Source organism: Pelobates fuscus, chromosome 5, assembly GCF_036172605.1.
Source record: "Pelobates fuscus isolate aPelFus1 chromosome 5, aPelFus1.pri, whole genome shotgun sequence".
Taxonomy (NCBI): Eukaryota; Metazoa; Chordata; class Amphibia; order Anura; family Pelobatidae; genus Pelobates; species Pelobates fuscus.
This window is the reverse complement of record NC_086321.1, coordinates 13,351,879-13,377,327: the sequence shown is the minus strand read 5'-3', so window position 1 is coordinate 13,377,327 and position 25,449 is coordinate 13,351,879. Positions and strand designations below refer to the sequence as shown.

The 25,449-nt window shown below is 44.1% G+C and overlaps 1 protein-coding gene across 3 annotated transcripts in view; it reads right to left on the bottom strand.

Moving 5' to 3' along the window:
• The window catches only part of HOMER1 (homer scaffold protein 1), a 102,812-nt gene that overhangs the window by 43,681 nt on the left and 33,682 nt on the right, over positions 1-25,449 (bottom strand). For all 3 annotated transcript variants that reach the window (XM_063453581.1, XM_063453582.1, XM_063453583.1), the window contains one exon: positions 11,224-11,366. In XM_063453581.1, coding sequence (XP_063309651.1) covers positions 11,224-11,366 — 143 coding nt within the window. The remainder of the gene's footprint in view (positions 1-11,223; positions 11,367-25,449) is intronic.

Genomic DNA, 25,449 nt, shown 5'->3' with positions numbered 1-25,449 from the left:
ATACCGCTTTTACATTATATTTTTTTTTTTTCTCTTTACATCAGAAAGGCTTCTGTCCCATGAGTATCCACCGCTTAACAATAGGAAAGTTGCCAATTCATCATATGTTGTTATATGCAAAAAGGTTCTATATAAATTTTCATTGGTATTCAATTTATTTGTATTATTATTATTGATGTAAGACCGGCCATGGAGGATCCGTATCTGGTAGTTATCATAGTCTATATTAACCAATAAATTGGTACCTAGCTCCCCTAACCGTATCTTATCGGACTAGACAAGAAAAAACATACATAAGAAAACGTACTCATTCACACAGCGCATCAGGGGCATTAGGAAAAAAATAGAAAAAACAGAGAAGAAAAAAAAAAATGAAAACTTATAGTTTTAAAGACCAGTTTTCTTTTAGTATAGTATTAATTATTGGTTAATGGATATCTCAGTTGCCCAGGGTTCCCATATCTTGATGTGTTTGTTTGTCATATCTAGATTTCTATATATCTGTTTCTCCATTAGACGTTGGTATCCTATTTGATATTCCACCTCTCTCCATGAGGGAATATTTTACATTATATTAAAGTCTATACAGCGTGCAATAAAAACCTCTTTCAGAAAAGTCTTGTCTCAGGTACCCTTGTAATTGAAGGAATCCTAACTTTTCACTCCCGGTTAAAAAACTGGATCTCATCCATCACTGAATGTCTTAAAGGGACAGTACAAGTACAAAATTGGCGCTGGACCCAGAAGTACGATCTAAGGCAGATTTATTGGACAAGGCAAAGAAACATTTCGGCTAAAAAATAAATAAAAAATAAATTTAAAAAAAACCTTTCAGAAGCTTGCTTTGCCTTATCCAATAAACCTACCTTGGATCTTGCACATCTGCCGAGTCCTATTCTTTGATTTACTGCTTGTGAGAGAGTCTAGCCGCCTTGTGGCTGGAGGTACTGTTGTGGTCCTTGATACATGTGTCGTCCCATATGGTTGCCTACATTAAAGGGGACGGTACACTATGGCCACAAATAACATTTTGTTTAAAGCAGTGATGGTGTAGTTGAATTTGAAGTCTGAAATTGCATTATTATTATTTTATTATTTATATAGCTCCATCAGATTCCGTAGCGCTGTACAATGGGATTGAATATGGACGTAGTTACTTACTGTAGTCTGTCCCCTATACTGGGTGATGCCTTTTTCTAATCAGAAGGCATACCTCAAAAATTTCAAAAGGACATTTTGATTTCAGGAGGTGTCATGGAAGAATGACCAGTAGAGGGAGCTATTCCGGGGTATTTAAGGGGTATAGGCTCAGACAGGGTAGTTCTGGGACATTCAAAGTGACTATTTGACCTGCTGATGGACATTTAAAGAACAAAAAAGTTAATTTCGAAAAAAGGACTTTAACATGTTATTTGTATAGATGGATTGCTAAATATATTTACTGTAAAGACAGATCACTGCCCATTGTTCATTAAAACATCATTTATGGAGCTCCTAGAAAAGATGGGCCCTGGAATAGAACCCCGGGACTCAGACTAAAGACGACTCGTTCTCTGAAAGGATACTCAGTACAGGTGTGTCTATATGATCCATGTTGTATTAAAAAAAAAAACACAAATGTTAATGAGTTAATAAGAATCTATGCAAGATTTTTGAAGACTACAAAAAGTTCCCTTTAAAACTTATTTTTCAAATGAACAATTTGTGATTATTTTCCATTAGTCACTCGCCATCTGCCTTGAGAATCCTCAGTGCGAAGTCTGGCAGCGGCTATTAGTCTGATCTGCGATATGAGCGTTCCTTTACGAACAGACTCCTCCGACCAGCTTTGAACAGGGATCTTTATTACAGTAACAAAATTAACTCATTATTACTGGAAAGGATCGAATGTTTCACATCTGGATAAGAGATCACGGACACGGGATACCACAATCTCCAAATCTGCTTTTATAAAGGATGAACAAATAAATTGGGAAGTCATTTAAGAAATTGGGAATATTTGTAGAAATTGTAGTTATTTATGTTTGAAGTGAATGAGCTAGTTATAAATCCAAGGTTTCAATGAAATATTATGCCAATAATAAAAACAACTTGGACGTGAAGCCTTTTTTTTGCCGATTTCCCCAGAATGAATTAGTGTTGAAGAAGATGGATATTTGAAGAACAGATTTGCTGACGAATGGTTGTAATGACAATAAAGATTGGAGTTAAATTGCTACAATCTGAGAACTTAGAAACAGCAAAATGGAGGCTAATACTATAGATTTATCGGACTCTTTACTACATTTTGCCCCTCAGATTTCAATTCATTACAATTCGGAGTTAAGGGTATAAATCTTTTGCGCATTCTGGCCTAAAATTTTAATTTACGACAATTCAAACGTTTAATTCAGTTTGAATTCCTGGCAAGAGCAGGAAACAAATATTCCAGAATACATAGCAAGTGTTAAAGCAAAACTAAACTAATTTAAGTAAAATAATATTTACATCAAAGGAAGATTCGATACGATGAAGATCTATGACTGGGGCATTGAAAGGCATTCATATAGCACCCAACTATCTTCAACAGAGTTACAGCTACACTGTTATAACTAAGGAAGATTCGATACGATGAAGATCTAGGACTGGGGCATTGAAAGGCATCGTATAGCACCCAACTATCTTCAACAGAGTTACAGCTACACTGTTATAACTAAGGAAGATTCGATACGATGAAGATCTAGGACTGGGGCATTGAAAGGCATCGTATAGCACCCAACTATCTTCAACAGAGTTACAGCTACACTGTTATAACTAAGGAAGATTCGATACGATGAAGATCTAGGACTGGGGCATTGAAAGGCATCGTATAGCAACCAACTATCTTCAACAAAGTTACAGCTACACTGTTATAACTAAGGAAGATTCGATACGATGAAGATCTAGGACTGGGGCATTGAAAGGCATTCGTATAGCAACCAACTATCTTCAACAGAGTTACAGCTACACAGTTATAACTAAGGAAGATTCGATACGATGAAGATCTATGACTGGGGCATTGTAAGGCATTCGTATGGCACCCAACTATCTTCAACAGAGTTACAGCTACACAGTTATAACTAAGGAAGATTCGATACGATGAAGATCTATGACTGGGGCATTGAAAGGCATTCATATAGCACCCAACTATCTTCAACAGAGTTACAGCTACACTGTTATAACTAAGGAAGATTCGATACGATGAAGATCTAGGACTGGGGCATTGAAAGGCATCGTATAGCACCCAACTATCTTCAACAGAGTTACAGCTACACTGTTATAACTAAGGAAGATTCGATACGATGAAGATCTATGACTGGGGCATTGAAAGGCATTCGTATAGCACCCAACTATCTTCAACAAAGTTACAGCTACACAGTTATAACTAAGGAAGATTCGATACGATGAAGATCTAGGACTGGGGCATTGAAAGGCATTCGTATAGCACCCAACTATCTTCAACAAAGTTACAGCTACACAGTTATAACTAAGGAAGATTCGATACGATGAAGATCTATGACTGGGGCATTGAAAGGCATTCGTATAGCACCCAACTATCTTCAACAAAGTTACAGCTACACAGTTATAACTAAGGAAGATTCGATACGATGAAGATCTAGGACTGGGGCATTGAAAGGCATTCGTATAGCACCCAACTATCTTCAACAAAGTTACAGCTACACAGTTATAACTAAGGAAGATTCGATACGATGAAGATCTAGGACTGGGGCATTGAAAGGCATTCGTATAGCACCCAACTATCTTCAACAAAGTTACAGCTACACAGTTATAACTAAGGAGGGGCAGAAAACCAAGGATAGGTCACATTACATTTATAGCATAAAGTTCATACATTTCCACATATCATGTAAGCAGCGGGGTGATTTATGGCGGGTTGTTAACTGAAGGAAATGAAGCTCAAAATCAGGTCTTGCAAACTCAGGACTACCAGCTATTTCTGTACTGTATCAGGACAGGAACTATAGGTACAGATTATCTGGGAGGTTACAGGAATTACTCCAAAACTGTGGTAAAAATATTGGATTCTGCAGGTTTTGATAACACAGCATTTCAATTCAGGAAACAGATTTTTTTAATGCATTTTTTGTTTTGCTGAGGATACTAAGATATGTAACAGGGTTGATGTTCCAGGAGGGATAAGCTAAATGGCAAATGATTTAGGTAAACTAGAAAAATGGTCAGAGTTGTGGCAACTGACATTTAATGTGGATAAGTGCAAGATAATGCATCTTGGACGTAAAAACCCAAGGGCAGAGTACAGAATATTTGATAGAGTCCTAACCTCAACATCTGAGGAAAGGGATTTAGGGGTGATTATTTCTCATGACTTGAAGGTAGGCAGACAATGTAATAGAGCAGCAGGAAATGCTAGCAGTATGCTTGGTTGTATAGGGAGAGGTATTAGCAGTAGAAAGAGAGAAGTGCTCATGCCATTGTACAGAACACTGGTGAGACCTCACTTGGAGTATTGTACGCAGTACTGGAGACCGTATCTTCAGAAGGATATTGATACCTTAGAGAGAGTTCAATGAAGGGCTACTAAACTGGTTCATGGATTGCAGGATAAAACTTACCAGGAAAGGTTAAAGGATCTTAACATGTATAGCTTGGAGGAAAGACGAGACAGGGGGGATATGATAGAAACATTTAAATACATAAAAGGGAATCAACACAGTAAAGGAGGAGACTATATTTAAAAGAAGAAAAACTACCACAGCAAGAGGACATAGTCTTAAATTAGAGGGACAAAGGTTTAAAAATAATATCAGGAAGTATTACTTTACTGAGAGGGTAGTGGATGCATGGAATAGCCTTCCAGCTGAAGTGGTAGAGGTTAACACAGTAAAGGAGTTTAAGCATGCGTGGGATAGGCATAAGGCTATCCTAACTATAAGATAAGGCCAGGGACTAATGAAAGTATTTAGAAAATTGGGCAGACTAGATGGGCCGAATGGTTCTTATCTGCCGTCACATTCTAGGTTTCTATATTTGTCTGCTATGTGATATAGCAAAATATGTATTTTACAATCCGAAAAAAAAAAAAAAAAAAAAAAAGCCTCAGTTGGCCCTCCATGATCTAGTTAAAGAGGCGGGTGTTACACTTGTGAAACACCAAACTATGATCCACCCACGCTCCTCCTCTGTTTGGCGTCTGCTGAGGAATTTTTTTTTAAATACGTAGGTTTTTCTCTGAATCTATACATTTGCTAGCAAAACTACTATGTATAAATAGAATTTTAAGCTCTTTTAAAAGTAGTTTTTTTCCCATGTCAGGTTCATTAAAATGGGCCTCAGAAGAGTTTTAAAATAAAAGCACATTGTGTCTAATTTAGAAGCCCCGAAGATCCATATAGGACAGCCTTATTAAATGTATTAATCATGTAGTCATAAAGTTCCAAATTAAATACTGAGAAAGGTGAGTAACTATAGGCTGGTAGAAACAGAAAAGAAATAAAATCGACCCTTCGCCTACAGAATTCTGCCGATGACCAATTTATTTTGACGGCGGATTTTTCTATCTGCGTTTTCCATAGAACGGCCCTCTTGTTAATAAATCAGACACACAGTCATGCAGTTTTCTTTGCAATGTAATGATTTCTGAGGAATAGCTACAAAACACGCCATAACATTTCCATAAAAAGATGTGAAATCATGACGTACGTGTACCGTTTATAATCTGTGAAAGAACATTTCGGAGGACAGGTTCACTTTAAGCATTAACTACTGTATCAATGTCTAATAAAAACGTTACAAGATCCGAAGAAGACAATTAAAATCAAGTACAAGGTATAAAATATCAGCAGCTGGAAGAAAGGACACATTTTATACCAAAATATCAAACACCCCAAATCCCCTAAGATTACAGGTATGAATTTATTAATCTGCTTTGAACTAGAGAAAACTCCCCACCTCCCACCCCCCACCTCTCCCGTTTGTTTTTTGTACAAAGGTAACCCTTTTTCAGCACAAAAAGTTCAAATATTAGAGTGCATCACAATCTTCAACAAATATAGACACTTTGGAACACGGTTATAAAGTTAGAACTAGAATTTAGTAGACACAAAAATAATTAAAGATTAAAAAATGGTTTTCCTGCTCAAGCTCAATAATAAAGATAATTTACTCATTTTACAATTTGACACATAACTAGCAGCATGACGATGTAGTATTTTAATAAATTCTTTCAGTTAAAACCTTCTGGATGTTTAGAATATACAAAAACAGAATATGTTTAAAATGCAATGTAACTTCGACATATGTTCATACTACACTTAGATCACACCATCCCTGCTGTACATACTATACATAAATTATCATTACTACTTTACATACTAAATTCGGCATACATGTACATAGATTTATCACCCCCACCCCCCCTCCCCCACGCACATACATAGAACAGATAACAGGATTGTGGCCGACTCTCCAAGAGATATTTAAAATGAATCCTGAAATAGCTACAGAGGGGTTAATTTAACCCCTTAAGGACCAAACTTTTGGAATAAAAGGGAATCATGACATGTCACACATGTCATGTGTCCTTAAGGGGTTAAGAGAACCCCGAAATATTGAAAATTAAATCCTGCAGTCCATTGCAGACAGCCTGTTATTGGCAGTAAAGTAAGTTAAAAGAGGTGATGAATCTTTTATGATGTACTCAAACTAATAAAAACTCATTTAAAGAGCAAGCTAAACGAGTTCTCTAATCAATCATTAAAAGGAAGAGGTAATTAGCATTTTGTAAACACTGATTTCATTATACTTATTATTATTATTATTATTATTGCCATTTATATAGCGCCAACAGATTCCGTAGCGCTTTACAATATTTTGAGAGGGGGGAATGTAACAATAAATAAGACAATTACAAGAAAACTTACAGGAATAATAGGTTGAAGAGGACCCTGCTCAAATGAGCTTACAGTCTATAGGAGGTGGGGTATTAGAAACATTAGGATAGGAAATATCAAGTAGGAGTGAGCAGAGCTGGAGGAGAGAGCAAAGCACTATCCCATAGGAGAGCAAGAGACAGGTATGTAAGGGAGAGATTACTCTGGGAGGCCATACGCTTTCCTGAAGAGATGGGATTTAAGGCCCTTCTTAAATGATTGAAGACTAGGGGAGAGTCTGATGGCAGTAGGCAAGTTATTCCATAGGAGAGGAGCCGCCCGTGAGAAGTCCTGCAAGCGTGAGTTGGCCGTACGGGTGCGAGCAGCGGTCAGGAGGTGGTCGCGGGCAGAGCGGAGGGTACGAGGAGGGGCATACCTCTGGATCAGTGAAGAGATATAAGAGGGGCTGGAATTGTTCAGTGCTTTAAATGTATGGGTTAGCACTTTGAATTGACTCCTATAGGATACAGGGAGCCAATGTAAGGACTGGCAGAGGGGCGAGGTGTAAACACAGGTTGAGGCTACGTCTGTATCTAAATTCCTTCTGTTTGCTAAATTACAAAACATTGTTGAAAACGTCATATTTAGGCCAAAATTTGCTGAAATTTAGTTTTGCTGTTTTAGTCTAAATGTTGTCACAACCGGACATAATTAATAAATCTCTGTAGGATTTGCTTGTTTGGTGCCAGAGGGTTGAGAAACACGTTGTACAAGCAAGAAGGGGGTTAAGCAATACCGAGCAGCAGACCAAATGTCAAACTATCCTTGGACTACAGCACTTATCTGGGAAAATCCCATAATTCTCACAGTCTGGCAGAGGATTACTGTATCTGGATTTCAGCAGTTAGAGAATTCCTATTCTGCCCGTCCCACATGTGTACACTGAAATCGTATGCTCCTATATCGTGTTGTGTTGTGTAGAATTGACAGCACAGTTCTAACATTTAGGAACCGGGAATCTAGACGCCAGTTTGCTTGTAGAGGATACATCCCAATATATTTAAATAGATATAAAAATGATTTAAAGAAAACAAAATGCACTAATGATGCCTTCCTTTATAGTAACATATTGAGCGCTGAGCCCTGGACACAGCTCTGATGGACATTTGCCATGATGGTCATTCACCGGAATTGCAGGAATTCAGTGGAGAACTGGAGTGAATTATAAACCGAATTGAAAATTCTAAGCAAAAAGTTGCTGAATTGGAGAATTTTACCAAAGCTGCATAGTCACGCCTTGTTTTAAACTAAATTGCGCAAAACTCAGGGAAACACAGGGGTTATGGTACCAATTAAAATAGAAGTTCTGTAGAATATGTAGAAGTGACATTGGGACAGCAGCGAGGCGAGACTACAAACGTCCTCTGATGCTTCTCATAGAGGAGCCTTGAATTCAAAGCATTTGATTGGAGGAGGGGGGGGGGGGGGGGTATTTGGGTTGTTAATGTGACAAGACGGGGAAACCAATCTCAAAATGTCTCAAACTGGTGCTTTACACTTACACACCAGAATGAATGAGTCGAGCATGGAGTCGGTCATATTCCCAAAGAGAAACATCTACACAGCTCAATTCCCAGAATACATCGCTTCATCTCCAAATCCAATTCCTGTTTTAACATGGCACGGTCACTAAAACGTACTTTGTATAAAATCAGTTTAAAGTATCTAACCTCTAAGAGAATCGAGAATTTATCAAGTAGTTCCCAGCATCCCACAGTACAGAAAAGGAAAGCAGGATGTTTAGAATGACTAGAATAATGTATAAAAGGTGTCTGTTTTAAAGTGGTATAAACATGGACATGGGGTGGGGGGGGGGGGGGGGGGAGACTCCAATGCAATGTGGCTACGGTTTACTGGTTTCCATGGTGACTTGCCTACATTAAGTACATTTTCAGAATACAGCACTCTTTTATGCAAAGCCCCCATTGTATTCAGAACAGACTATAAAAGTTATCAAAAACACGTCTTTGATCTTTTGCTGCAATTTATGATCGTTACAGACACCCACTCCTTTTTCAAAATGGCAATTTTTTCAGTCTACCCCTTGCGCCCTATGTACCATCTGCCCCCAAGCACTGGCACGATCAACATATCTGTGGCAATGGCTCCAAAAAGAACGAAATATCCACAATTGCAATAGAAAGAAACAAAATTGTTAAATCAGGATTATTTTAAAAATCTAATGGTTGGAAAGGCGTCACCCAGTGACTGCAGACTCTACTTTAACTCCCGTAAGACCATTCACACAAATAAATGGAATCTGTGTACTGAACAAACAGCCATCATCCATAAAGATTTTTTTTTATCTTTGGTGAAAATTCTCTGATAATTGACAACAGCTGCAAAAACGATTTCCTATTGAGGAACGTAAGAAGCCAGTTCACTATTCAAAGTAGAACGAAAAGAGTGGAGAAGTTCAGGAGTTCTGGATTTTTAAGATAACCTTAACACACTTGAACATTTGTTATTATGAGATATTAATATTTTCCGACAAGCTTGGCCCGACTAATTCTTAAAAAAAGCCTCGCAACTTGCTTGCTATGAATCATTAATTGGAAAAGAAGAGTGTGTTAGCTGTGCTTTTAAAATACCCAACGTCTACAAATTTTCATTGCAAGTAAAAAAAAACTACTGGGCATTTTAAATCCGTACAATCACTTTGGAGGAGATGGCGATTCGAAAAATAAACTTTTATGTATATCTACTCACTTGTTCCAGAGACAGCATTCGGACTCCTTTACTGGACCCTACAAATGGACTGCGGAGATTTATATACAGCTGATGAAAACGGAAGTCGAGTCACATTGTGCTACTGAGAGGCCAGGCAGGGGTGACAAGTATTTTGTATTTGTTATATTACATCATATAATTTTGGCATTTTATAGCCTACCTTCTTGCTTTTTATCTTTGTATTGTATAATGCAATAAAGTACATTTCCGATATAAGAATATTCTTTTGGTGGCCTCTATCCAGATCCTATTGGTAACCAAAGGCCGGGAAGGGGGCACCTGTGAGCCCGTTACATAGAGCCTAAGGTGGCTCTGGACAATGTGAGTGAATCCATTTATACTGTTACATTGTTTTACGTGTTCTGCTAAGAAAACCTCATATTTTAAAAGACCTGTTCACTAAGGCCTACAAGGCTGAATTTGACACTTGTTAGAAACTGATCCTATCTACTAAAAACACGGGGAAAAAATGCTACTAATAATTCAGGAAATCAAAGGGAAGTACTAAACTGCACAAAGTACAAGTAAGAAATAAATTAGTGAAAACCCGATTCAAATGGTTCCGTGGAGAGAAGTGAACCTGTGTGAGAAGCATTGCTCACAGGGAAGAAAGGATTTTAGTTGATCTGGTCCATAGCGAGGCTCAGATCGCATGCAGCATTAACATTTGTATAAACATTACAATTGCATATCAAGAGAGAGACCTTCATGCACAGTCTGAGATAGAAGTTCTCAGTGCTACAATAACAAAAACATCCTTCAAATGGAACGTTGCATGTTGGCAATGAGGTCTGGTCTCTTTAAATTCTGCACCAGGTAATATTTTATGCTAAACAGGATACATGGAAGGTAATGCATTAATTAGCTGATAAAATATTGAAAATAAAATATATCATTTAGCACCAAAGCACTTATAAAAGGGACACACAGCAAACATTTTTAAAATGATTAAACGGCCAGAAGATAAATAAAAATACTGTTATAATACCCGTCATCAGATCAGCACTAGGTTACATATCGTGATAGAAGGCTGTGCAAATAGGGGACAGTAACCTCATTTTAGCTCAAATTTTTTAAAACTATTTTTCACTGCGTTTAACGAGGTATTCATTTAATATTAATAGTTCAAGAATAAAAAAAAAACGATAAATTCCTTTGTAAAAAAAAAAAAAAATGTAACAACCATACAAACATAATCAAAGCGAGCCCTTTGCCAACGTTCCTATTTCCCATCGGCAATACATTCACATCTAATAATCTGCCATCCTCCATATATACCGATTGTATATAAAAAAAATAAAACAATTACTGTGCCAGCTATTACTGTGACAATCAGTTCTGTCTGTGGCACTCACTGATTTTAGCTTGCCATCCATCCCACCCCATTGTGCCCGCAGATAAAGTACATTAATGAAAGATGCCCAACATTCCGTTACGGAACACTGACCGTCCCAGCAGAATACAGAAATTCCAGCACAGTCAGTCTACAGCAAACATGAAACTCTGCTCCACCAGCAGCAGCGGTGCAGGTCAATTAGTCAGAATTTGGGAATGGAACCGGTACCTATGTGTATATGGTAATGCATTCTGCGTGGTTTCAGCCCTTGGTTCAGAGTTTTGCGTCACTTCTGGAGTGGTTCTTTCATCATCCGTTCCGTTGATACTTTCTGGGGTTAAGGGAGACTGAAGATCTCCTCCAGCCGACTCCTTAAAGTACAGGGGGGAGAAGCAAGAGAAATAAGTTACAAATAAAAAAAGAACAGCATATTTTTACAGAGAGGATGTGAGCAGTACACATGTGCATCGAATTTGGTCTTAAATCATGCAATTCGGAAGCATCTGAATTGATAAACATGAAATAAAAGTCCTTGAATGGATCAGTAACGAACTGAATCCTTTTGGATCAATTTATTTTGAGTTATGATCTAATAAATAAGGCAATCCCATGTACAAATAGCAAGTTACAGAGTTATCCACTATCCAACAGCTGAAAGATCAAACAAAGAGAGGCATGGCGTGCCCACCAGGTAATATACCAGGGGAACCAGGAGTGTCAGACTCCTACAATCATGAATTAGTTACAGTATTTTTCCCCACACGTTGCATGTAAACTGGATGGTGTAAAAGGGAGTGCTTCCGAGGAACAAAACGTGTCAGACATCTTTTGGTCGTGTGCTTCCCTAGTTCTGTCCTGTGACTTTCGTAATAAATTAATTGTTTACAGTAATTAAACACAGACTGCTTGAGGCAATTATTGAAAATTCTCATCGGGAATTTTTCAAGGTTTTTTGAGGTTTAGTTCTTTATATTTTGCAGGGATATACAAACAGGCTGTTAATGGCACATTAACAAGATCATAGTAGACAAGTGAAGTGGTGAATATAATGCCTGACATGTCAGAGGATAAATCAAACAAGTGGGTGTCAATAGACACTAGGCTAGCTGACCACACTGAGTAGGGCACACTAGGGAAGGTTCACTAGGTGACTTTAGTAAGACTGAGTGCTAGTTGATTGAACTGGCGAGCCTAACATGTGAATAGGATGTTTAGGTTCCTTTGCATATGCCAAGGTCAAAAAACTATGGGATATACAAAACTAAGGCAGAACCAAATCACCCCCATCTCATTATCGGTTCAATATGAAAGGACAAATCCAACAAGTTTCTCCTGCAGGAAGGGGAACAGCATAGTGTAGAAGATTTGACCGGCCAGACACGAGGTGGTAGCCGAAATGAGTTCCAGGAACATAGGTGCCCTGGCGGGTCTCTGTTCGTGAGGTTCCTGTGCGAAAACCATACAAGGGAATCTCTTGCTTTCACGATACGAATGCTCCCCAAGTTCGGTACTTTATATCTCCCGAACGCCGTTTGTGTAGGTGGTTGGGAAACGGAACGGGCAGCGGTCGGCAGTTTATCGGTGTGCAAAGCCAAAAATAGTTCCAGGCACTCGACGACCAAATACCGCTGCCCTCGTTCGGGAGACAAGATGGCCGCCATTCTCCCAGCCACGTGTTCGGTTATACAAAAAGGCGGCCACCGAGGAGAGCATTTATTAATTGTTTCCCTTGCGGTTTTGCACTTAAGTGGTTGGTGTTAACGTTCTAATGGGGTACAGGGATGGTCCTTGTTTGGGAGACAAATGGAGTCCGTTCGTATGAAGTCTCCCGAACGGCCAAAGGAGAACCACACAAACTAAAAGGGGGGGGGGGGGGGAAATACGGACAGCCAATATAGGGAATAAAAAGTAACTGGCACATGCCCATTCCGCTACACTATGTTTCTATGATTCTAAAAGCACATCAATAAATGTGAATTTAGTATACCAAGGGCTGGAGAAAGAGGGGGTGGGTAAGAAGACATTGCTGCATACAGTTGAAAAGTTAAATTTTAAAGTTGGCATTTTATATAGCGCCAACATACTGAGCAGGGCTTTTAAATTGCTATAAAATGGGGAAATTAACAACAAATGAGACAAACTATTACACGTTTTGATAGGAATGATAGTTGGAGAAGACCGTGGAATCTTGGAGTGGTGGATTAAACTGGTTAAATTCATTGCAATACTGAGAATAAGTCTTTGTATTTCTATGATACTTACTGTAGAGTTCTTGAAAACACAAAATGTGTATTTAATTCTAGAACATTTCAAGAAATATTAAATAAAACAAGAGTATAAGCTGCTGGTTCAGGTTTATTTTTTTTAAATCATCTTTACTCAAAATAATATTCTCTTCTATGAGAAAGTAATTTTTCTTTCTATAATCCTTGAATGATAATTTGGATAAAAACCAATAGCAATATTTGTTTATACACACACACAAACATAGAGACCGGTAAACACATGCAGTCATCCACCCTGGAATAAAGTCCCCACAGTGGACATGTTTTGGGGTATGGTTTCCACCAGATCCATTCTAAAACAGGTCAATTGGGATGAAATAATTTTGAATGCAATCTCCATAGTGGAAACCCATAAATAGCTTGTATACCATTATTCACATGGAAGAGGAAATACGGGGAGAGTGGAAAGGTAGAGAGGTTTTAAAAAATAAAAAATGAAATAAAAAGATGACTATCACAGGGAGAAATGAATTGGAAAGGTGGACACACAGAGAGATACAAATATGTATAAACCAAACCGAATATTATTCACACATATAACGAAAAAAGTGGATAAACATTGAGACAGGCGTGGCCTGGCAGCGGAACGGAATGGCCGCATAAATCTTTAGCTCCTCCGACCAAGCCCGAAAACAGCTTACAATCCGCCGCCTCACCCCGTTATGGGAAAGCACTCTAAAGCAGGGAGTACCCCCAGACCCTCGGGGACCCGCCAAGCACAGATGCATGCCTCTATGCGGCAGTTCCTGGCCGCGACACCGGACCCGACCTCCCGGGCGGCCTCGGAGGCCTACACGCAGTCTGAAGCCTCTACTCCCACCTCGCAATCCCCAGAGAGAGGAGACCACATGGCAGCCCCACCACCGGACTGGCTAAGCCTCCTGAAAGAATTACCCACCCGGGCAGACCTGGCGACCGCCAACACGGCCCTTCAGGCATCCATCAGGGCAGACCTTCAATTAATGAGGGAAGACATACAAGGTATGGCGGACCGCATGGCCCAAATAGAGGCAGACCATGATAAATTGACAGAAGCACAAACCTCCCAGACAAAGACCCAAGCTATCCAAATGACCCAAATGCAGGCCATGGCACGACATATAGAGGACCTAGACAATAGGGGCCGCAGAAATAATATACGGATAAGGGGCCTACAAGAAGGGGAAGAGACCCCCGCACAGCTAACGGGCCTGCTCACGACCATATTTAATGGCCTCCTGGACCGCCCCGAAGGGACCCCCATAACATTCGTCAGGGCACACAGGGCGCTTAGACCCAGAGGCCCACCAGAGGCCCCGCCAAGGGATGTGATCTGCTGCCTGGAAGTCTATGCCCTGAAAGAAGAGATCCTTCACGAGGCCCGTAACAGAAGAGAAGTCACACACAACGGACAACAGCTTCAATTGTTTCCAGACCTTTGCCCTGCCACCTTGGGATATCGCAGAGCTCTGAAACCACTGACCAGAGCTCTGGCCAACCAGAACGTCAGGTACAGATGGACATTCCCGACAGGCCTTATTGCCAATACTACCGGCGGCCCTAGACAGATCCGTACTGCACAAGATCTGAAAGATCTCACAGACGAACTCCATTTGCCCCCGCTACAGATGAACTGGCCGGACCCACTCGACTACTATAACGGCCCTCCGCCACCATTACGGGGACAGCCACAATCACAGCGCCGACAGAGGACCCGGACGGAAACTGCGAGACCGGCCGGAGCGCCCCACTAGCCGCGACAAGAGACCATGAAGACGAAGAGGGGCCGGCGGAACACGTAACTATAAGCGCAACCAACTAGGCCCTAAGCCACACAAACACACAGACATTACATAGGGACACTGTTCTTTGTGTTTCTGCTGCATTCCTGGGGTGGGGGGAGGGTGCAGGGGTACAAGCAGGGGACTTGATATGTACCAGGGACTCTTCTTGAAATGGGACTACCGGGGCCTGGACTGACCAATGGGGCATCTTGGCTGTTTGGGGAGGGGGATCTGGAGGGTGGAAGTAGAAGGGAGAGATGGTTCCCCCCCCCCCCTGAACTCGTAAACCGGAGAGGTCACCTCCATAACCTGAGCTACTAGGCCCCATACTCTTGTTCTTGCCCTCTCCCCCCCCCCCCCCCCCTAGGGCCCCCACTACCCGGACTCATACCACAGTATACAGAGGGGATCCCCACCCGAGCCCCTAGACCAAAACCGTATAGTTTCCAGACCCCTGGGCCAGAATGGGGACGTGCGATGAGGGGCAATCGAAATACACAGACTACCCAAAACCACCCTGGCCACGCAGACTAGGCCGGATACTCTAGTAGTAACGGGACACCCGAGGGAGGGGTCTCCCACACGATACTGACCGCTGAGGCTGGCAAGACAATCTCCTAGAGGGGCGAGGAAGGAGGACATAGGACAGGCAGAGGTTTCCCACACACAGTCCTCTGGAAGGACACACTCAAATACCACCTAGATTCCCGACCCCCAGACAGAGATCGACCTCTGGAGAAAAGGAAGAGACAGGTCACGCTCCCACCGGACAGGGGTGTACAGTTTACGGCAGGGGGACCCGACTGGACCGACTGGTACGGCCGAGTCGGCTCCCACCTAGCCCACACCTTTATCTAACTATACAACCTACTAAGGTAAACAGTTAATTGTTCACGGTTTATTTTGTTGCCTTTGTAAGTGCGCAGCTTTCGTCCCGGGGACCCGGGAGGAGGAGGGGCAGCTGCAGGCTAACGCTGGTAGCGTAACCCTTCCCGTCACCCACGCCCTCTCACTCCCAACCACACCGACCCACCCCTTCCCACGAACAGACAACCCGGAGACGACATGACCTCGCACTCATACACCGCTCACAAGAGAGCGGAGATTAACCTCCTATCCATAAACGCAAAAGGCCTGAATGTGCCGGAAAAGCGTTCCACAGCGCTCCGACACTTTCACAGTCAAAGGGCACATGTTGTCCTAATCCAGGAGACACATTTTAAGGAGGGTCAAGCCCCTAAACTCACAGACCATAGATACACTCAATGCTTCCTCAGTAACAACCCGGAAGGGAAAACTAAAGGCACGGCGATTCTGATACACAAATCCCTACATTTCGACCTCACCGACGTCCTCAGTGACACACAGGGGCGCTACGTCTGTGTCAAGGGAATGGTGGCAGACCGACCCTACACGTTCGCATGCCTCTACGCCCCTAACAGACGCCAACACCGTTTCTTAAGCTCCGTGACCAGAGCTATAACAAACTTCGCCACGGGTTGTCTGGTTATAGGGGGAGACTTGAACGTAGCCCTAAACCCACACCTAGACACGTCAACAGGCACCTCCTCAATACCCCGACACATACTGAAGGACATTGACAAAACCCTACACGTCCACCGACTAGTAGACTGCTGGAGAGCGACCCATCCAGGCGACCGTGACTACAGTTTCTACTCGACCCCCAATGGTACGTACTCAAGAATAGATTACTTTCTAATACCACACTACTATCTGACAGAAATCCGACGATCCACAATAGGCACGGCTACCTGGTCGGATCATGCCCCAGTCCAACTGACACTGACATCCCCGCTATTCAGACCCACATGCAATAACTGGAGACTAAACGACTACCTTCTAAACGACCCAGTAGCCCAGACAAAAGCTAAAACACGACTGACACAATACTTCACGGAGAACGACACACCTGACACCACTCCCTTCTGCCTGTGGGAAGCCCACAAATGCGTGATAAGGGGACATTTTATAGCTAAAGGTGCTGCCCTTAAACGAGCAAAAACCGCCAGACTCACCACCCTACTGAATGACATACGCAAGTTAGAGGACACACACAAGCAATCCCACCTCCCATCAGACGGGGCGCAACTGACAGCCCTACGCAGGGAACTTTCCTCCCTCCTCAACACCAATTACCATAGAGCATACATTCACTCCAAAGCGTTTTTCCATACTAACGCCAACAAATGCGGAGCCCTCCTTGCCCGCATGATTGCCAAGAAGAGAACGACAGCATACATCCCCAAAATCAGGAACAAACAGGGTCACCTCCAAAACATGCCACGAGACATGGCCGACACCATACGGTCCTATTACGCAGACTTATACTCACTAGAATCACACCTGACAGAGAGGGAACTAGCAGAGAAGAAAGCCCGCATAACACACTACCTACAATCACGCATAGGCACTAGTCTGACACAAGAGGCAAGCACGGAACTAGACGAACCAATCACACTACAAGAACTAACAGGGGCCCTTAAACAAACCAAACAGGGCAAGAGCCCAGGTCCGGACGGACTCCCGATTCGGTACTATAAATCTTTCTCTGAACTCCTTCTCCCACGCCTTTTGGCAGCCCTCAACGCGATCCGCGACGGGACCCACATTCCACCGCAGTCCCTGGCGGCGAACATCAGTTTAATCCCTAAGGAGGGGAAAGACCCTGAATCATGTGCCAGCTACCGGCCTATATCTCTGCTCAACTGCGATATTAAACTCTTCACCAAGATACTATCGCAGAGACTACAGGCCTACCTCCCGGACCTGATCCACGATGATCAAGTGGGTTTCACCCCACATCGGGAAGCGAGGGACAATACGACTAGGACACTTGCCCTGATCCACGCCGCTACAATCAGTGACACGGGCCTTCTTCTGCTCTCAACAGATGCAGAGAAGGCCTTTGACAGAATATCATGGGACTTTATGTTCCAAGTGCTAGAGCGGCTGGGGATGGGCCCATTCATGATGTCCTGGATCAGAGCCATCTACTCCACACCAACGGCGCGAGTATGCGTCAACGGAGCCTTCACCGACCCCTTCTCGATAACGAACGGGACTAGACAGGGCTGCCCCCTCTCACCCCTCCTGTTTATACTAGCCTTTGAACCATTCCTGACTTCAATCCGCAACAACCCTCTTATACCAGGTCTAGTAATAGGGAGGAAGCGGCACTCAGTAGCAGCGTACGCGGATGACTTACTATTCTTTGTCACCGAACCAGAAACCACAATGCCAGCAATACTACAGGAATTCGACGCGTACGGGGTACTGTCGAATTTCAAGATAAACTACTCTAAATCCACAATACTCAATATTTCAATCCCATCACGCACAGCCACAACCCTGAAGCGGGAACTCCCGTTCCAGTGGTCAGGCACCTCCCTGCGATACTTAGGGACGAACATCACGAGAGACCTCACCCAGCTCTACACAGCTAATTTTCAACCGCTACTTGACATCTTCCGAAAAGACTTTCGGGACTGGGAGCAGGTGCGGCTCTCGTGGTTCGGGAGAATAGGGGTACTCAAGATGAACATCCTGCCACGGGTGTTGTACCTGTTCCAGGCGGTCCCATGCGCCATCCCGGAGGCCTTTTTTACTTCCCTCAGGTCCATGGCCCTTAGATTCGCCTGGCACAAACTAAAGGCACGGATAAAACATGATACACTTACGCTACCGAAAGAGAAGGGTGGGCTAGCCTTCCCTGACTTCAAAAGATACTATTGTGCCTCGCATATTCAACGAGTAGTAGAATGGACCAAAACAGGAGTGCCCAAACCCTGGAAAGACAGAGTCGGTACAGATAGGCAAACCCATCTCGATCCTCCCCTGGCTAGACCACCCACAGGGCAGACGACAGGCGGCTCCACACCCCCTAATCAAAGCCACAATGCAGGTATGGCACAAGCTAGCCATACCACTGACACTCACCTCCACACCATCCCCACTACTTCCACTGACCCACAACGAGAACTTCCCCCCGGGGAAGGAACCGAAGACGCTAACTAGACTCTTGAGACAAGAGACCCCGAGACTCCACCACGCGACCACCAGTGGACAACTTAAAACCCTCGAGGCAATGACAGGGAACACACGCAACTCATTTATGCTACAGTTTAGGTACCGCCAACTACACATGTTCACGCAAACACTACTCCATACACATAACGCCACCAGACCATTGACGGAATTCGAAGGTATCTGCATGGACCCCGATCCCCTGGCGAAGGGCATCTCCATTCTCTATAGTATGCTTATGCAACTGAGGAGAAGGCCACCCCCAAGTTTCATGGGAAAATGGGAAGCAGCACTTAATACCACCTTCACAACAGCCCAATGGGACAAGATGTGCACACTCACACTCCACTGCGCTCCGTCGAGTGGGACACAGGAGACAGCCTATAAAACATTGAGCCTATGGTACCGCACCCCGCTCCAAACACACACATACGACCCCACAACAGACGACACATGTTGGAGGTGCACAAGTCACACAGGGACCTACATCCACATCTGGTGGGAATGCCCAATTATCCAACCCTATTGGGAACACATACACAAAATCATTCAGAGATTCACAGACACCCCACCACCGAAGGACCCTGCAGCACTCCTCCTCCACCACACCAAAACCAAAGCATCCGTATATAATAAATCCCTCACGGTTAGAATCCTCAATGTGGCTAAAAGTCTGATCCCAGTATTCTGGAAAAAACAACACGCTCCCCCGATGGCAACCTGGTTCCAACGCATGGAAGAACTCAGAACGCTCGAGGAGCTCACCCTACAGGGAGAGGGGAAATCACAGACATACCAGACGATCTGGACCCATTGGATCCTAACGACCGGTAAACCAGACTTCCAAGACTTGCTACGCTAAAAGTCACAAACACGGACGACACTTTTGACACACACCCAGAGGCACGACCCCCCCCTCCCTCCACCAACATACCTGACTCCCTGCTCCCCTCCCCCCCCCCGGGAACCGGGGGACGAGGACGCGTGCACAGACCATGTTAAAGGAATATGCTAGATTGCATAGGTAGACAGGAGTAAATATGAGAAACTAGGTTCTTCAGGCAGAGGTAGATTACCAGGTGGGGAAAAGTACTGCGTATCAAACCAGTTTAGGGGGAGGCAGATACACTGATGAGATACACTGAGCCCACGTCGCAGAGAGATAACGGGGAAGGGGGACTGACTGAAGACGTGAGACAGGGACGACATCCCGAGATACCTTTAGTCATCAGCTGATCCCGACAAACAGAATCCCCCCCCCCCTCCTCTACCCCCTCTCCTCCATATCACGAAGAGAGGGGCACCCACCCGTGAACCGGGAGACCCCGGCTGCACATCCCTGAAATCCCCGAGTCAGCTAATACCATAATCACGGCAAATGTAAGGGGAAGCCGGAGACATGCTCTGCCCCGTACCTATGCAAGCTAAAGGGACCTGCGAGTCCACTAATGTTGAAATAAGTACAGTTGATAGGGGTAGTGTGTACCCTCAGTATATATGTTGCATATTCTTTACTAACTGGACCTGCGAGTCCAACAATGCTGAATCTTGACATCTCGGAAGGGGTCCACTATACCCCGGAATACATATGCAATTGATACCCTGATACCAGGACCTGCGTGTCCACAATGTTATTTTCGTTTCATGAAACTATATGCAATTCCAAACTCTAAATAAAAAGATATTTACAAAAAAAAACATTGAGACAGGCGAAAACCAGGAGCTAAAATCCACGTTTGTCAGGGAAGACAGCGACCCTTCCTATATGAAAGGTTTAGTCACTGGTTCTTTTTTGGCAGGAAGACAAAAAAAATGCATATATTTGAAAGTGTCACACATATGCATATACAAAATGAGATTAAAGACAAAAATCAGTGAGGGAGTGACAAACATTGTCTAACATTGAACTAACAGAGCAATGGTCAGGATCGGGACAGGGATCCAACACGCAGAGTACAAACAGGAGAAGTTACGTATACCGGACCTTAGAATGGCCGGACTAACGTAAGGAGTAAGCAAAGAATGGTCTAGAGACAAGCTGAGGTCGAGGGAATGAGAGAGCAGGTAAACGAGAGACAAGCCGGGTCAAAATGGTAATAGAGGTAAGCAGGGTAGAATGATACAAGCCGGGTCAGAACCAAAGAGACAAATAGAAATAAGAGCGCTGAGTGAGTAGACTAGATAGAACCACGACAGGGCAATGAACCAATACACAAAACCTTATTTTATACCCTGGTTCTAAATAAATGATCACGCCCCCGACAAGTCCTGATTCGTGCTCAGGACTTGATTGACAGGTCGGAACGGATAGTCGTCATGACGTCGGCTACTAGAGCCGCGTCATAAAAGGAGGCGGATCAGAGGCGTCCGGCGTGTAAACGGCCGAGAGGACTGCGAGGAACGAGTGAGTCAGCCCCTCTGAGAGAGTGGAATTCTAAGTGTCTCACCTCCTCTGAGGTAGAGACAAAAGGTACCCTGACAGCAATGGCATAAGTACATCTACAGATTCAGTACATCTGCAGATTCAGTAGTAGATGTGATTTTGTGCAAAGTCACATTAGTTTGGTAACAACTAGACGGATAACACTAGCAGGCAACCAAAGAGATGGGTGTTCCCTGTTAAAGGGAAAGTATAGAAGCAAAGCAGTTGAAGAAAACGTTAACATGGCAACAACAACTATTACAACATGGGCGAGTATTATGAAAACATACTGCAAGCACTCGGGCTGCAATCTGTGATAGATGTGTAGGTGAGGAGCCAGTGATCTAATCATTAGCAATAAAAGAAACCGTGATTAGAAAAAATTAGCATAGGGGAAGAGATAAGTCTAGTCTACAATATATAGCAGTTTGAAGAGCTGACTATTGAGTGATGGGGTAGCCTCAAACTCCAGCAGGAGTTATTAACAAGTCCTACTCCACTAGCCGGGCCACAGAGTCCTACTCCACTAGCCAGGCCGCAGAGTCCTACTCCACTAGCCAGGCCGCAGAGTCCTACTCCACTAGCCAGGCCGCAGAGTCCTACTCCACTAGCCAGGCCGCAGAGTCCTACTCCACTAGCCAGGCCGCAGAGTCCTACTCCACTAGCCAGGCCGCAGAGTCCTACTCCACTAGCCAGGCCGCAGAGTCCTACTCCACTAGCCAGGCCGCAGAGTCCTACTCCACTAGCCAGGCCGCAGAGTCCTACTCCACTAGCCAGGCCGCAGAGTCCTACTCCACTAGCCAGGCCGCAGAGTCCTACTCCACTAGCCAGGCCGCAGAGTCCTACTCCACTAGCCAGGCCGCAGAGTCCTACTCCACTAGCCAGGCCGCAGAGTCCTACTCCACTAGCCAGGCCGCAGAGTCCTACTCCACTAGCCAGGCCGCAGAGTCCTACTCCACTAGCCAGGCCGCAGAGTCCTACTCCACTAGCCAGGCCGCATAGTCCTACTCCACTAGCCTGTCCACATAGTCCTACTCCACTAGCCAGGCCACATAGTCCTACTCCACTAGCCTGTCCACATAGTCCTACTCCACTAGCCTGTCCACATAGTCCTACTCCACTAGCCTGTCCACATAGTCCTACTCCACTAGCCTGTCCACATAGTCCTACTCCACTAGCCTGTCCACATAGTCCTACTCCACTAGCCTGTCCACATAGTCCTACTCCACTAGCCTGTCCACATAGTCCTACTCCACTAGCCTGTCCACATAGTCCTACTCCACTAGCCTGTCCACATAGTCCTACTCCACTAGCCTGTCCACATAGTCCTACTCCACTAGCCTGTCCACATAGTCCTACTCCACTAGCCTGTCCACATAGTCCTACTCCACTAGCCTGTCCACATAGTCCTACTCCACTAGCCTGTCCACATAGTCCTACTCCACTAGCCTGTCCACATAGTCCTACTCCACTAGCCTGTCCACATAGTCCTACTCCACTAGCCTGTCCACATAGTCCTACTCCACTAGCCTGTCCACATAGTCCTACTCCACTAGCCTGTCCACATAGTCCTACTCCACTAGCCTGTCCACATAGTCCTACTCCACTAGCCTGTCCACATAGTCCTACTCCACTAGCCTGTCCACATAGTCCTACTCCACTAGCCTGTCCACATAGTCCTACTCCACTAGCCTGTCCACATAGTCCTACTCCACTAGCCTGTCCACATAGTCCTACTCCACTAGCCTGTCCACATAGTCCTACTCCACTAGCCTGTCCACATAGTCCTACTCCACTAGCCTGTCCACATAGTCCTACTCCACTAGCCTGTCCACATAGTCCTACTCCACTAGCCTGTCCACATAGTCCTACTCCACTAGCCTGTCCACATAGTCCTACTCCACTAGCCTGTCCACATAGTCCTACTCCACTAGCCTGTCCACATAGTCCTACTCCACTAGCCAGTCCACATAGTCCTACTCCACTAGCCTGTCCGCAAAGTCCTGCTCCACTAGCCAGGCCTCAAAGTCCTGCTCTACTAGCTAGCCCGCAATTACTGTGACTAGAGGAAATGTCGAACCATGCAGTGTTTATAAAATAAGTTCTGTATAAATATTATTAATAGATTCTCTAGATTCTCTGTGTCACTGTCCCCCCCGCCCACTATGTATTTGAGCCCCATGGACCCATCGGTGTGGCTGCACACAAAGGAAGGAGGCCCACGCACTAAGAGCCACCGGGTGGGCATGTGTCAGCAGGGGCCCGGTCGGGCGCTTTGCTGCTTAAACAGTGCGACCGGATCCCTTTCCGTTCTGCAGCCGACTGGGAGGAAGTGACTGCCGCATGTCACTTCCTCCCACAGAGAAATTAGAGCGCGCGGGAGGGGGGGGGGGGGAGGGGGGAAGTCTTTATGGAGAGGACCAGGCCAGGAGTTCAAGTGCCTAACACCCAACTGCCTCAGCCTGCCACTAGACCCCAGGGAAACCACCCTCTAGAAAAAGGTAAGAACCTGGAGGGTGGCTAAGTGTAAATATAGCGTGTGTGAGTCAGTATGTCTGTCAGTATGTCTGTCAGTATGTCTGTCAGTATGTCTGTCAGTATGTCTGTCAGTATGTCTGTCAGTATGTCTGTCAGTATGTCTGTCAGTATGTCTGTCAGTATGTCTGTCAGTATGTCTGTCAGTATGCCTGTCAGTATGCCTGTCAGTATGCCTGTCAGTATGCCTGTCAGTATGCCTGTCAGTATGCCTGTCAGTATGCCTGTCAGTATGCCTGTCAGTATGCCTGTCAGTGTGTGTGTGTGTGTCCGTATATGTGTCTGTGTCTGTCAGTATGCCAGGCGCAGTAAAGAGGCCAGGAATGAAAAGCAAAGTGCAATGAAAGTAAGAGAGAATGCACAGTGTTTCATAGAATGTGTGTCAGCATGTTTCAGTCAGTATGTTTGTGTATGTCAGTCAGCTTGGGTCTATGTGTGTATTCATGGATCCGGTTATAGAATGCGGTCACAATAAAACCCCGTTTCATGGATCAGGTTATAGAATGCGGTCACAATAAAACCCTGTTTCATGGATCAGGTTATAGAATGCGGTCACTATAAAACCCTGTTTCATGGATCCGGTTATAGAATGCGGTCACTATAAAACCCTGTTTCATGGATCCGGTTATAGAATGCGGTCACTACAAAACCCTGTTTCATGGATCCGGTTATAGAATGCGGTCACTATAAAACCCTGTTTCATGGATCCGGTTATAGAATGCGGTCACTATAAAACCCTGTTTCATGGATCCGGTTATAGAATGCGGTCACTATAAAACCCTGTTTCATGGATCCGGTTATAGAATGCGGTCACTATAAAACCCTGTTTCATGGATCCGGTTATAGAATGCGGTCACTAAAAAACCCTGTTTTTCATGGATCCGGTTATAGAATGCGGTCACTATAAAACCCTGTTTCATGGATCAGGTTATAGAATGCGGTCACTATAAAACCCTGTTTCATGGATCCGGTTATAGAATGCGGTCACTATAAAACCCTGTTTCATGGATCCGGTTATAGAATGCGGTCACTATAAAACCCTGTTTCATGGATCCGGTTATAGAATGCGGTCACTATAAAACCCTGTTTCATGGATCCGGTTATAGAATGCGGTCACTATAAAACCCTGTTTCATGGATCATGTTATAGAATGCGGTCACTATAAAACCCTGTTTCATGGATCCGGTTATAGAATGCGGTCACAATAAAACCCTGTTTCATGGATCCGGTTATAGAATGTGGTCACTATAAAACCCTGTTTCATGGATCATGTTATAGAATGCGGTCACTATAAAACCCTGTTTCATGGATCAGGTTATAGAATGCGGTCACAATAAAACCCTGTTTCATGGATCAGGTTATAGAATGCGGTCACTATAAAACCCTGTTTCATGGATCCAGTTAT